Raw genomic sequence first — 15345 nt, 5'->3', positions numbered from 1 at the left:
GATCGTGTTAGTTCAGTGGATGGAAGACTCTGATTCTATCCACCGTACCGGTCCTGGGCTTAGTGATTGTGATGCTATGTTTGCTCCCTGTTTTCTGTCAATGTTGTATGTCTGTGTTTCAGAGGCAGCTGACAAATATTGGTTACCAGATGGTGAAAATAGACTCTGATGACTTGCCTGACTGGCCTCCAAACTCACATGAAGACTATAACCCACCGTTTGATGACATCAGCACAGTTGACATGAAACTAGCCCTAACTTAAAACACTTTCATTATGATTGTTTCCTGTTCTATTATTCCTGATCTATGTATATGGCTTGCTAGCATTCATTTAAGATGTCTATGTCTTATAAAAACAGCCTTAGCATTATCCCTGTACACTCAATGACGTGTTAAGTCGAATTTCTCTGAGAACTCTTATCACTGAAACTGTGTACAGTTCTTTTCTTTCCTTTTAGCAATTTATCCTATAGGATAAAAAGGGGGGAATGTGAGGGAAATTTAATGGACGAACATTATTATTCTCTGTGTTCCTGTATGTTGAGCTCAAGTGACTTAATGGATGAACATTATTATTCTATGTGTTTCTGTATGTTACTGAGTTACTGAGAAGAGATGTTTTTCCACATGCTGTAATCGCTTTTCTGTGGCCTTGGTGGTAATGAGCAGGGTGCTTGAGTTCGTCCTAACTACGCATCTTCTCATGATGTAACCACCTTTCCTGACCTCGGTGGTGATAAGCAGGGAGCTTGAGCTCTCCCTAACTCGCATCCGCCTGCACATACCAGAGCACGCCAGGTGCACACTTTAACAAAGCTTCATAGAAAATCTTGAGCCAATCACGTGAAGACACAAGAAGTGAGCGAATGCTTTCAGAGTATAATAGATAACATTCCTAAAAACACAACTCAGAGTGCGCGTACTCTCGGCATCATCAGAAGTGATGTCTTCTTCTATTCTTCTCTTTCCTTTCCTATTTTATATATCTTTTATATGATCTACTATAATAAATGACTGAAAAGACAACTGTTAGCGTTCTGAAGTGTTATTAGAAATTTCCATTACATCATTTACATCCTTTGGACAGTATTGCCAGTAACTCAAGGTCAGCTCTGAAGAGTGGTGAGATAGAGAAAGGAAAGTTGTTTGGTAGTGACTGCATTGCAAGGAATCTGGTATTAGCTATAAATAAATTTAGGTATAAAAAGACAGCAAGGGGGATCTAAAGGGATTCATTGCCTTTTTGGAGAAAAATGATCTCCTGAAAGGTTTTATTCCTCGGTATAGAGGAAACAGACTACATATTCTTTTTGACATTTGTGCAAAACTTGTGTCACTATGAATCCTTCTTAGGCTTTTTCACTTATACTACAGTATCGTGTGGGGGGTTACAATCAGCTATTCTTGCCGACTTCAAGTCTACTACTGGGAGAGTGGAGATGCAAGTTCTTGGCCTAATAGGGAAGTTTCTCTCTGGGCCATGGATGTCTAAGTTTTACACTAGTGCGCAGACCCAAACTGTCAGTCATGTAGATGCTATCCAGTTAGTTAGGCAAGTTGTTGACCAGATCAAACATTATGTAAATGCCCCTATGGACACTCTTGGCTCAAAAAACAACTTTTTTGGCGAGGAGTTAGCAAGTGACATATCTTGAGTAGAACTTCAGAAAAGTCCTGCTGATGTAGCTATGTTTACAACTATGATGAGCCACTGCCTATCCAAAATGGTTATAGTTCTTGAAAGGCAGTATGAGTGTTTTTTTTAACATTGACCTCACAGAAGTATTTCAAAAAGAGACAGAGTCTTCGAGGTGTCATAATATTGATGCGGAGGAGGTGATGGGGATGTTCTCCGCAGCTAAGGAAAGAGCACCCAATGCTACCCTGTGCTACATCTCCAAAATATGAGCCCAGAAAAATAAGGTAGGATCATATCTCGATAATCTTGAGTCTATCAAAAAAAGAAAAATTGATCAAGTTATCTGTAACATTAGGGAGGAAACAACGTAATTTGAGACGTAAAAAATGTAGTGAGATCAAACAGGAAATTTTGCGAAGAATTGCCCATAAAATGCAAAAGAAGCAGACATATGACAGGAATAAGACTGAAAGGAAATTAAAGGATCCAAATATTGACATTGAGAATGAATTCCCTGAAATCGATGCAGATATATTACAAGGTGTTTAAGACATTTTGTCTGGAAAGGTTGTAAGTCGGCATATATGCCATGCATGGTATGATGAGGTGTCGGCTTCCAAAACTATGTACAATGGAAAGATTGAAAAACTGAAGAGAAAGGGTGGGGTACCTATGTTATAAGTTACTGGGCAGAAAATGAAACCTATGACGATGCAATCGAATTCGACCTTACTAAGTTTGCCTTTGCTGCCAACCACATATATGGAGCACTTGCATGTGACGTCACAGCTGATCCAGATTGTGACAGACGCCATCTTGTCGGTCAAACGCCATATTTCTGCCTTCTACTTCTGGTTCTACCTTTTCTTCTGGAAAACCCTACTATATACAATTCTACTACAACAGCTGCGGCTACAAGCTCTCCCTACCTGTGCACGTTTTTTATGTTTTTTGTGTGTATTTTTGCGTGTTGTTCGTCTTTACCGGACTTCAATATCCACTACAACCGTATGGACTTACTGGACATTGGTTTCCAGCAGAAAATGATGGTTTGTAGCGATTTCCATCGCATGCACAACATTCCGGACGAGATAGCGAGACCAGCGGGGTCTCCGTGGATTGTTATCGGAAGCAAAGCGAAGGAGGCGGCGCTGGGAGTGGAAGCAAAAGCGAGGCTGCAGAGCCGGCCTGTTGACTAAGTTCAGAAAACAGCCACTCAAACCTCCACTGCTAAGCCTCTACCTCTCCAACGCCAGATCCATGGCAAACAGCACGGACGATTTGGAATTACAGCTGGAATTACCTTATTCTATTCTATAATTGGCTGGTCAGTGCTATACTCAATACTTAAGTGACTTACCCGTCCAATGAGGATTCTTGTTTACAAGATGCCACATCTGAGTCGCTGACAAATCCTGAATTTCTGTAAAGATAACTGTCCAGAGATTTATAGGCAGGCAGTGCTTCACCACTGAACAGCAAGGGAAAGTTAATGAGGTAATTATACACGTCCGGGTATTCCGCTGGCAGTTCAAAATCCGGTCGTGAAAACTCCGTCCGGTAAGCCATAAGGGTCACTAATCTGTAGATCGTTTATTTTAGACATATATCTAGTTATCTGTTCATTAGAAAAATGAGCCGTGTAGTCCGTCGGTTGAAATTGATCTATTCTGTACACGAGTGCAGCAGTATTCAGCGGTGTTTTTTACCGACAAGATGGCGGCTGTGTACTTTCCGGTCACGTGACTGCAAGATCTCTATACGAGGACTTGACTATCTCCTAAACTTAATGATTTCCATAATTTTTTGACAAAGAAATGTGAACATTAGCTTTGAATATCACTGGTTAGATTGTTCTCATTGGTACATTAGGTTTGAAGGGTAAATAGTGGCAGTATACCGTACAGTTGTTATGCATCACACTCACGCCGTAATTGTTTTTAAAGATGTTAATTACCATGGTAATTAAAATAAAAATAATATTGTAGTTTGGATATTTTGTTATTTTCTTGTTCCCCTTATCATAAGCTTTCAGCTGATACTTTTTGAAGTAGGACAAAAATTAATTAAGTTATGGTCATTTACAGGTGGAAGTTGTTGATAGCAGTCACAGTTCCTCTATTGTTTTAGTGTGTAATTAAGGGCTGAAAATCCCCTCGATTTTTTTAAATTAAAAAATTCATAACTTTCTTAATGTTTGTCATAGATAGTTGGTTCATGCATAATTTTAAAGGTCTTTTCTAGTGTATTAGAACTATTCTTAATCTAATAACTTTGATTTTTATTGTTTATTGTTATTTTATTGTTAAAGTTTAACATATACAGGTCAAAGCCACAAATTTCAACTTTTTCCTCTGAATCTTGACTTGGCAGAGGACTCCAGAGAATCATAATAATATTTCGAGAAAGTCAGAGACGCATCATAGCTGTTGTTCACATGAGACAGCATTCTGGATTTGTATACCATCCAACGTGGTGGCAGATGCATACGTCACATTGTTTTGTCACGTGGTTGCACGCAAAGAATCAGACCAGCATGCATCAGGGGCGGCACGGTGGTGTAAGTGGTTAGCATGGTCGCCTCACAGCAAGAAGGTTCTGGGTTCGAGCCCGGCGGCTGGCAGGGGCCTTTCTGTGTGGAGTTTGCATGTTCTCCCTGTGTCTGCGTGGGTTTCCCCCACAGTCCAAAGGCATGTGGTTAATATGGGAGGGCCATGGGCTGAGGTGCCCTTGAGCGAGTAGCAACTGCTACCCGGGCGCTGTTAACATGGCTGCCCACTGCTCTGGGTATGTGTATGTACTCACTGCTTCAGATGGGTTAAATGCAGAGAGGAATTTCACAAGCGTGTGATAAATAAAGTTGTGTGTGTATGTGCGAGCATGCATCAGTTCAAGCATGCCAAACATGTTTCAAATCATACATGTAAAATCAAACAAAAAAAATACACCACAATGTGCCATGCTACTTCTTTCTTTCTATTTATTTATATGGTCCTCCAGTAAACATCAGGCTTTAGTTAAAAAAACCCCTGAAGATTTAAATCTAATAAAATACCACAGCGTTTAACAAAAAGAAAAAAGCCAAATCACATCTAGTGTTTTTATTTCTCCATTTTTGTTTTTATTTACTGAGCAGGCATGAACATTGTTCAGTTTCTTTTTATTTAACAGATTTGAACAGGTTTTCCCTCCAAGATGGCAGCCACTTCCGGTACTGCTGTCACACGAACGTAAGTGACGCAACATCTGGACTCAACAGCTGACAAACTGGCTTCATATTCCCATGACCCTCAGGGATCACAATGATGGCCACATTACTCAGCCAGTCCTGAGATATTGCCAAGAGCGACTGTATGAGGGAGGGAAAAGCTTTGGGTGGACAGTCAGGGATTGGGTTATGAATATGGGATTAAGTGGCTTTAATATCTGCCCTACAGTATCATATTCTACAGTTCCCCCTTGGACCTTTGAGGAAGCTAAAGTAGACCTGGGGCTGCTTGAAGAAAGGCAGGAGTGTGAGGTGGACAAGTGGAGAGTTGATGGGTACAGTCATGAACATTACAGCAAGAGTATGTTCATATATACAGATGCCTCAAAGGGTCCTGATAAAAGGGTGGGTGTGGTGTATGTGGTACCCGAGCTGGGGTTGGCCATTAAAAAGAGAATAACTGATGACCTGGCTGTGTATACAGCAGAGCTGGTAGCCATATGGTTTGCCCTGCTCTGGATAGAGGGTAATGGGGATAGGCACAGGCAAGTGGTCATAGCATCTGACTCTAGCTCTGCTCTTGTGAGTATTCAGAACTCACATTCCACATCCAGGAACGACATTCTTCTTGACATTTTACAGTTGACAAGCGTGTTAATGAAGGCAGGTTTTAAACTTTCCTTTTTTATGGGTTCCAGCTCATGTAGGGGTGGAGGGGAACGAGTTGGCTGACAAATATGCCAAAAGAGCGGCAAGTAGGGACGAGATTAAGATACAGTATAGTAAGGCTGAAGTCAAAAGCATCATTAAGGCCAGAGTACATGGGAGATGGCAGCACCTTTGGGAGAATGGGTCTTCTGGGAGGCATCTTTTTAACATTCAGCCTGAAATACATAGAGCTATTGGTTCACTTAATGCATGACAGGAGGAAGTGGTATTGGCCAGGCTGAGAATTGGGCACTCCCATCTTAATAGTACTCTCTTTATTATGAGTAGGCATGCTGATGGTAACTGCGAGTATTGTGCGTCACAAAGCCCAGAGACTGTAGAGCATGTTCTTATTCATTGTCAAAAATACTATCAAGAGAGACAGAATTTTATTGCTCAAGTCGAGGCCAATAATACACCCTTTAATGTCAGAAATATCTTACAAAGAAGTAATGGGAAAATTTTATCTTAGAGCAATTCCAGCGTTATGGACGTGACACTTGAACTCAAAATGGCAACAAATGACCCAGTGCATGTTTTATTGTCTCCCAGTATTTAAACAGGTGTTGCATATTTTAAGGCTGTACCATACTGGAGAAGTGATAGAACAAGAACAATTCCCATAGTACATCTAGGGCATGCCAGAAAATGCCAATAAAAGATGCGTTATGGACGTGACAGAAAAAGTATCACTTTTCTTGGGTGACTGTACATTTTTATCAAACTCTGTGAAATCGTAAACCTAATGTCGAAATGGAGATATCCATTTGATAGAGGGGTCCAAGGTGAATATTAAAAAATCTTTGTTTAAAATATTTCGTATTTCATGCAGAGTTTCGGAAGGAAAAGTCAGCGTTATGGATGTGACGAAATTCCGTTATGGATGTGACGCGTCTGAAATAGACATGGCATATGTTTAGAAAATCAGCAATTTAACCACCATAACCCTTTGAAAAACTCTCTAAATATCAGCTAAAACTATCAAAGTTCTTAAATAATATTTAGGATGGCTTTTGTTTTGCTGTTTTGTGGATTTTAGCATACATTTCTGTGGCTTGTGGCAATAATATAGAATTGTACATGATCAAAGTTGATTTTAGCTTGGGTTTTACATTATAAGAAAGAAAGACTGACAGTGACATATTAGGTTGGTTACAAATTGGTTCAACTTATTCACATCTGTAAAATACAGGCCTAGGTGAGATCTCTGGGAGTGGTTTTGATGTATTACATGTTGCTTTATTTTTGCATGGTGAGGTTGACATTTACATGGAATTGCCCCTTATTTGTTTACTTTTTTGAAAAACACAGGATTATTAAAACGTATTTAATTTCTAGATAAGAGCCCATAGCAACTGTTCCGGTCAAGAAGCCTGCACGGTTTTACTCTCAAGAGTGTTGATTAGATAAATAATCAAGTAATAAACACTTACATTCCCCTGGTGTTCAGTTTTGACCCGGATAGTCGGTATAGATCCGTCTTTGAGATACAGTTTGGTCGCCAGTCCTGCATTGTACTGGCCCAGGTTAGAAAAACAGTCGGACACAAAGTGTTTAGCGCACACGAACAGGTTTTTACTGACTGTAGCTGGGACACTGCCATTAAAAATGAAATTAATCCACTCCGCTCTCCTGGGCTCTGAAGCTGGGGGTCGGTGTAATGAGACGTGCTGCTCTCTACAGCCCACAACAGAGCAGTTGGCGTGTTTAGCTCGCTTCGACATCATGCTCGATTACAAAAAAAAAAAAAAACCAAAACAAAACAAACATTTAAAAAGTGCGGCTCTTCTGGCGCGGTTTGATGACGTAGACAGGTGTGTGGTTTTGTTTCGCTTTGCTTGTTTTCTCCACCTTTGGAGATTTCAAACGCTACGTGGGAAATGTTTTGCTTCTTTTCATTCCCTGCTTTGAAAAAGAAAACAAACATGCATATGTAACCCAGCTGTAATTCCAATCAGCTTATGCTGTCATATTATATTAGATAGATACTTTATTAATCCCAGAGGGAAATTCAAGGTATCCAGTAACACAAGATCAATACAAAACATTATACAAGGAAATCGTATAAAAAAACTAAAATACAAAATACCAAAGAAATAAAACATTACCAATAGATTAGATTAGATAGAACTTTATTGATCCCTTTGGGAGGGTTCCCTCAGGGAAATTAAAATTCCAGTAGCATCATTATAGGATAAACAGAGAATAGAATAGAAAAAAAAAGAGAGAACTTCTACATAAATTAAGTCTTTAGAAAACTTCTAGATAAATAAATTATTACCTCCACCAAGGAGGTTATGTTTTCGGTAGCGTTGGTTTGTCTGTTAGCAACATTATGGAAAAAGTTATAAACGGATTGCTCTGAAATTTTTTTCCAGAGGCGTGACTGGGCACAAGTAACAATCCATTAAATTTTGGTGATGATCCGGATCACCTTCTGGATCCTGGATTTTTTAAAAGGATTCATCATCGTTGCTAGATAGGCCCATTTTTGGAATTTTTGCATATAACTCCATGACCAAAAAAAAAAAAAAATGACCAGAGTGTTTGGAAAAATACACAAAAGGATCTCCATGAGTTCTATAAAGTATCGAAGTTTGATCCGGATCCAGACAAAATTCTGGATACTATGATCCAGAACACACAAAAATGAGGGGGTCGTTAGAATGACTTTTTATCTCTCACATCTCATTCATCTCATCTCATTATCTCTAGCCGCTTTATCCTTCTACAGGGTCGCAGGCAAGCTGGAGCCTATCCCAGCTGACTACGGGCGAAAGGCGGGGTACACCCTGGACAAGTCGCCAGGTCATCACAGGGCTGACACATAGACACAGACAACCATTCACACTCACATTCACACCTACGGTCAATTTAGAGTCACCAGTTAACCTAACCTGCATGTCTTTGGACTGTGGGGGAAACCGGAGTACCCGGAGGAAACCCACGCGGACACGGGGAGAACATGCAAACTCCACACAGAAAGGCCCTCGCCGGCCCCGGGGCTCGAACCCAGGACCTTCTTGCTGTGAGGCGACAGCGCTAACCACTACACCACCGTGCCGCCCTATCTCTCACATATGACACAATATTTCGTATGTGAGAATTCGTATCTCATTTTAGGTGTAAGTCTCAATATGTGGTGAAATGAGCTGCTTGGCGGAGGTCTGCGCTCTCTGAGGGCTTTTCTAGTTTACATATACAACAAGCAGCTCATCTCGCAATGATAAAGAATCCTTTAAAAAAATCCTGGATCCAGAAGGTGATCCGGATCACCGCCAAAATTTATTTATCACCTGGGGTCTGAGGAGGCTGAGGAAGAGCCGCTCCAACGTCTTCATCAGATGAGAAGTGAGTGCCACAACTCACTTCACAATAAGAGCAAGTAATAGAATATACAGCTCTCAGTGTGGGAGGTAGTGAGGTAGTGCAGTTGGCAGTAACCAGTCACAGTGCAAATAAGAGTGCAAATACTTTGTGGACAGTTACATATAATGTGCAGTGTGTTTAATGGTATATGATAGATAAAAGCATAGTATATTACATGATAAGCATAGTTAAAATGTATATCAGTACATATAGTATATGTAATAGTGTGATAGTGTATGATATATAATATTAAATTAATATGTAAATATTTAGTATATATAGCAGTATGAATAATAAATAAGTAGGTACATTATAACAGTATATAATAATAAAGTACAACATACCGGCTTATCTACAAATATCTGTATATACACCCATCTATGCATATAGTGTACATCTATGTAAGCAGCAGAAAAGTGCAATGGACATGAAATGAGCAGTGTAACTAGTCCTGAGTACAGCAGAGGCACAGAGTCTTATTTTTGCTGAGCCGGGAGGAGTTGAACAGTCTAATGGCCTGAGGGACAAAAGACTTCCTGAATCTGTCCGTGGTGCAGGGGAGGGACAACAGTCTGCCACTGAACGAGCTCTTCTGCCTGATGATGGCGCTGTGCAAAGGATGGTGAACATTGTCCATGATTGAGAGCAGTTTGCTCAGGGCCCTTCGCTCTGCCACTGATGTAAGGGACTCCAGCTCAGTTCCCAGCACAGAGCCAGCATTCCTCACCAGCCTGTCGAGCCATCCAGTGTCTCTCTTCTTAATGCTGCCTCCCCAACTCACTACAGCACAGAAGAGGACACTGGCTACCACAGACTGGTAGAACATCAGCAGCAGTTTTCGGCAGATCCTGAAGGACCCGAGCCTCCTCAGGAAGTAGAGTCTGCTCTCACCGTTCCTGTAGAGGGTATCAGTGTTCACTGTCCAGTCCAGCTTGTCGTCCAGATGTACACCCAGGTATTTGTAGGTCCTGACCATCTCCACATCGACCCCCTCAATAGAGATCGGCTGCAGAGTCGGCCTGGACCTTCTAAAGTCCACAAGCATTTCTTTTGTTTTGCCAATGTTCAGCTGCAGGTGGTTGGATTTACACCACAACACAAAGTCCTGTATCAGGCTCCTGTACTCCTCCTCCTGTCCATCATGAACACATCCCACAATCGCAGTATTGTCCGAGAACTTCTGCATGTGGCAAGACTCCAAGTTGTATTTGAAGTCTGATGTATAGAGAGTGAACAGAACTGGAGAGAGCAGTCCCCTGTGGTGCTCTTGTGCTGCTGATCACCGTGTCAGAAATGCCGTCCCTGATCCTGACGTGTTGTGGTCTCCTGGTGAGGTAGTCTGTGATCCAGGAGACCAGATGTATGTCCACCTCCATCTCCTGCAACTTGTCTCTCAGTAGAAGGGGCTGGATGGTGTTAAAGGCGCTGGAGAAGTAAAAAAACATGATCCTCACTGCATCACTCCTCTTGCCCAGATGAGAGTGAATCCTGTGCAGAAGATAGAGGATGGCGTCATCCACTCCCACCTTCTCCCGGTACATGAACTGCAGTATTATCATTGTTTTTGTGGGTATTGCCCTTTAGAAAGAAAGAAAACAGAACTTTATTCATCACACACTTGTGAAATTCCTCTCTGCATTTAACCCATCTGAAGCAGTGAACACACATGCACACACACATACCCAGAGCAGTGGGCAGCCATGCTAATAGTGCCCAGAGAGCAGTTGGGAGTTTGGTACCTCGCTCAAGGGCACCTCAGCCCAAGGCCATCCCATATTAACCGAACTGCATATCTTTGGACTGTGGGGGAAACCGGAGCACCAGGAAGAAACTCACGCAGACACAGAGAGAACATGCAAACTCCCCTCGGAAAGGCCCTCGCTGGCCGCTGGGTTCGAACCCGGAACCTTCTTGCTGTGAGGCGATCGTGCTAACCACTTACACCACCCTGTAACAACAACAATAATAATATCAGAGCTGTTTACAACAACAATAACAACAACAACAACAATATCAGAGTTTCCACAAATATGACTTTTCACCTGATATAAAAGCTAAATATAAAGCTATATAAATATATAAATATAAAGCTAAATATACTAAAACCCCTAAATACTAAATATAAAAGATAAGAAAATTTCCTCACCTGAGATACAAAAATCTCATCTCATTATCTGTAGCTGCTTTATCCTGTTCTACAGGGTCGCAGGCAAGCTGGAGCCTATCCCAGCTGACTACAGGCGAAGATACAAAAATCCTTTATTAAATATTGGAGATATATGAGAAGTCAAATTTGAAACTTGAGCAATACTAGGATACTAAAAGTAGAAAAATTATCTGAGACAAAGTGAATGAATTAAATTATGTGATTACGATATGTTACAACCAGTGTATGACCTTTCGGCCAAAAAGTTGCAAGCCATTTGGGCACTCAACTTTAAAAACTTAAGTGCCCAGCAGAAAACTTAAGTGCCCGAAATGTAGCAGGGGCAATCCTCCCCAGAAAAAATGTGAAAATTAGAGCCTATTTAGTGCAATTTGGTGACACCTGGAGTTAAAAATTTCACATATACTTTTAACTTTTTAAAAAAATATATATTTTCTAGCTCCACAAAAAAACACTATAATATAAAAATTTTTAAAAAATATGAATGTGATAATTTATTTAATGGAAATGTAACAGTCCTATGACAAGCCAACCCATTTGGTCAACTCTGGCAAGAACCGTCTAAATAATACTAATTATGATAGAGATATTAAATTAAAAACGTACAATATGTTTTGATAATTTTTATTATGGAATCCAACCCATTGGTGATGAATTTCATTTCCAAAGTGTAATCATCCGAACAATACCAGAACTAGGTTCTTACCAAGGTATTATTAAATTAATGTGTACACAATAAAATTTGAGCACAATAAAATTTTGTAACCTATTAAGTTATGGATCTGTAATTGGTGATGAATTTCACTTCCTGTTAGAGTGTAATCATATGAAGGATATCATAACAAGGTTCTTCACCAGCTATTATTAAATTAATGTGACCACAATAACATTTTGTAACCTTTTGAAGAATGAATCTGATTTGGTGATGAATTTCATTTCCTGGTACAGTGTAATCATCTGAAGGATATTAGAACCAGGTTCTTAACAAGATCATCAATTAATGTGACCACAAGCAGAAACTTTTGTTACCCATTGAAAATTAATCTGTAATTGGTGGTGAATTTCATTTCCTGTTAGAGTAAAATAATCTGAAGGAAATCATAGCCTACTTCTTATGATGGTATATTGTAAAATTGTTGAAGAACCAGATTCTGAGCTCTTCAGCTCAGTACACTCTAGCAGTAAATAAAATTCATCACCAATTACATAATTAGTAATCATTTGGGTTGAAATAATTTTTTTTCCACATGAAAGCTAGCATTTTGTTTTTTGGAAAACTTTGCAGAACATTCCACTCTTCTTGTCATGCAGTAACCAGGGAAATTCTTGCACCCAAGCATCCTTAAAGCTTCTCTCTCTTGTCTCTTCATATTCCTTCTTTTTTTGCTTCCTCTCCTCCTCAGATTTCCTCCTAATTGTTGCAGGAGGGGGGTTTATTTCTGAATTTCACCACCTCTGCAAGAAGGACATGTTGTATCATGTGACTCAGCCCCTTCTAACAGCGCATTTGATTGGATGTATTCACAGGTGGACCAATCAAATTGCTCCTACTAAAACCAGGTCAGCCAGCAAAAAAAAAAAAAGTGCTCATCTTTTGATGACGTAGTACGCATAGTACACATATCACGCGTAGCCCAGGTCACTCAATGATTCGATGGCCTGGGATCTAGGCTTTATGTCGGCGGGTAATGTGACGCTAAATGCTGGGTTTTGATTGGCTACCATTATATACTTCCTGTCCAACTAACCAATCAGAAGAGGGCAACCCCCAGTTTTTATTAATAAGGTTGGGATTCCCCTGGTCAACGTGCCTCACACTCGGAAGCGATGTTTAGGCATTGGTGTCTTCACCTGGTCCTTTTTCGCTCCAATTTCTGACTATTTAACGCATATAGTCTTTGATGGTATTCCTTCTGGTACTGTCTTGCTTCACTGCTTGCTCCACTGGTACACAGTATAAAGGCCAGGGTCTAATGGTATGTTCACACCAAACACAGCACGTGTTGAAATTTGCTCTGACTGCTCTACCAATGACGCCGGTACTCCAAGTTCATGGATGCTCTGTGACGTAGACAAAATAAGCAGGTACATGGTCAGTCAGAACGCTTCATCCTGCAAATTTTATTTAGATGGGACGCAATGGAGACAGTCATGTCAACCAGTATCACTGTGCCAACTGACCACAAACAAGGTACAAGTTCACAGCAAAATGTTTTAAACGTGAAGATTTAAAAAAAAAAAAAAAATCAGTTGATGAATTGTAATAACAATTATGATACATGCTTGGTAAGAAACTAAACTTGCGGTATAAACTAATTAAAAGTCATTTGTTTGGTGCGATTTGTGTTGCTGTTTATTGACTTTATTGACTAAAATAAGGACAAATAAATAAAATAAAACTTCAGTTCAGCATTCAACACACCATTGTTCCATATAAGCTGGTACAGAAATTGGACCCTGGACTTCCTGACTGACAGGCCCCAGTTGGTCCCTACAGGACAACACCTCCGGGATCCCCAGACTGAGCACAGGCGTCCCCCAGGGCTGTATGCTCCGCCCACTGCTGTTTACTCTGCTGCCCAGCTCAGCTCAAATTACATCTTTAAATTTGTAGATGACAACAGTAGTGGGTCTCATAAGTAACAGCGATAGGTCTGCATACAAAGCAGAGATCAAACACCTGGTGGAATGGTGTCAGGACAACAACCTGACTCAATGTCAAGGCTAAAGAGGTGGTTGGTGACTTCAGAAAGGATCCTGCTGCTCGCTCCCCACTGCACATCAACAGCTCTACTACTGAAACAGGCAGAAGTCTGAAGTTCCTGGGAGTGCACATGGAAGACAACCTTTTCTGGACCCTGAATACCAGTATCTACACTTTCTGGGAAAGCTGAAGGGTGGCTTCCCTCCTCCCATCCTTCTACTGAGGGACCATTGAGAGAGTGTTTTCTGCTGTTAGCTCACCGTCTGGTTTGGGAACTGCAATGTTGCTGAACAAAAGTCCCTGCAGCAGATAGTGAGAACAGCAGAGAGGATCATTGGGGTCTCTCTCCCACCCATCTCCCAACTCTATAAGAACCACATGATCTGCCGTGCCAACAGCATAGTGCAAGACAAGTCCCACCCATCATATGCACTGTTATCTGGCAGAAGGTACCACAGCATCCAAACCATCACTGCCAGACAATACAACAGCTTCTTCCCCCAGGCAGTCAGAGTCCTCAACTCACTGTTACCCCCAAAGAACTGACAGTTCCTTGTCCGTTTGCAAACAAATGCACAATGTCATTTTGCACCTCTCTTTGTATTGTCATTTATGTTGTTAATTGGACTTAGATAGCTCTATATTTAGACAGCTAGATGTCTACTTATATATAGCTATAGATATTTATCTTGTTTTGTAATATTCTATTTTCTCTATAAATGCCCCATAGGTAATCTGAAGGAAACGGGATTTCAATGCACTGCATACTTGTACATGGGGGTACTGACAATAAAGCTCCCTTGGATCTTGAAGCCAAGTATAATTTCACCATGCAGAATTTTTTTAATGTTCCTGGGCAAATTATCAATAAAAATTCAATTTTGTATCACTGCTATGCAGATGACACCCAAATTTATTTTGCTCTATCACCTAATGATTATGCCCCCCTTGAATATCTCTACCAGTGTATCGATCAAATCAATAGCTGGATGTCACAAAATTTTCTTCAGCTGAACACAGATAAAACAGAAGTAATTTTATTTGGAAAAAAAGATGAAAGACTCAGGATTGCCACTATTCTTGACACAAAAGGGATTAAAACTAAAGAAATGGTTAAAAATCTTGGTGTTTTCATTGACAGCGAGCTAAACTTTGACAGTCACATGAAAGCAATCACTAAAACGGCATTTTATCACCTAAAAACATTTCCAAACTAAGAGGACTTATGTCAAAAAATGATCTGGAAAAACTAATACATGCCTTCATCTCTAGTAGGGTTGATTACTGCAATGGCCTTTTCACAGGCCTGCCAAAAAAGACCATCAAACGACTTCTGCTGGTTCAAAATGCAGCGGCTAGGTTTCTCACACGAACAAAAAGAACAGAGCACATTACTCCAATTCTAAGGTCCCTTCACTGGCTTCCAGTAAGCTACAGAATTGACTTTAAAGCATTGCTGCTGGTATACAAATCTCTAAATGGTACAGGGCCCAATTACATCTCTGATATGTTACAGCGGCCTAACCCAATCAGATCTACCAGATCAAAA

At 40.5% G+C, this 15345-nt stretch overlaps 2 protein-coding genes across 2 annotated transcripts in view; both read right to left on the bottom strand.

Annotated features, from left to right (window-relative positions):
- The window catches only part of LOC132881817 (zinc finger protein 595-like), a 51120-nt gene extending 43811 nt beyond the window's left edge, over positions 1-7309 (bottom strand). Inside the window, exon 1 of the mRNA XM_060914760.1 lies at positions 6990-7309. Within this exon, the coding sequence (XP_060770743.1) occupies positions 6990-7283 (294 nt within the window). The 5' untranslated portion in view covers positions 7284-7309. The remainder of the gene's footprint in view (positions 1-6989) is intronic.
- Positions 7310-9155: 1846 nt separating this feature from the next.
- LOC132881852 (uncharacterized) lies at positions 9156-10843 on the bottom strand. Its single transcript, XM_060914832.1, has 2 exons — positions 10608-10843; positions 9156-10503 (listed from the first exon to the last, which is right to left on the bottom strand). Exon 2 carries the CDS (start codon positions 10109-10111, stop codon positions 9371-9373), a length of 741 nt encoding a protein of 246 aa, XP_060770815.1. The 5' UTR covers positions 10112-10503; positions 10608-10843; the 3' UTR covers positions 9156-9370.
- Between the last annotated feature and the right edge of the window lie 4502 nt (positions 10844-15345).

This window comes from Neoarius graeffei, chromosome 1 (assembly GCF_027579695.1).
Source record: "Neoarius graeffei isolate fNeoGra1 chromosome 1, fNeoGra1.pri, whole genome shotgun sequence".
Taxonomy (NCBI): domain Eukaryota; kingdom Metazoa; phylum Chordata; class Actinopteri; order Siluriformes; family Ariidae; genus Neoarius; species Neoarius graeffei.
Note: the sequence above shows the minus strand (reverse complement) of the source record. Positions and strands in the feature narration are given on the sequence as shown.

Coding starts and splice junctions, on each gene's coding strand:
- LOC132881852 (XM_060914832.1), bottom strand. CDS start 10,111: ATGCAGAAGTTCTCGGACAATACTGCGATTGTGGGATGTGTTCATGAT.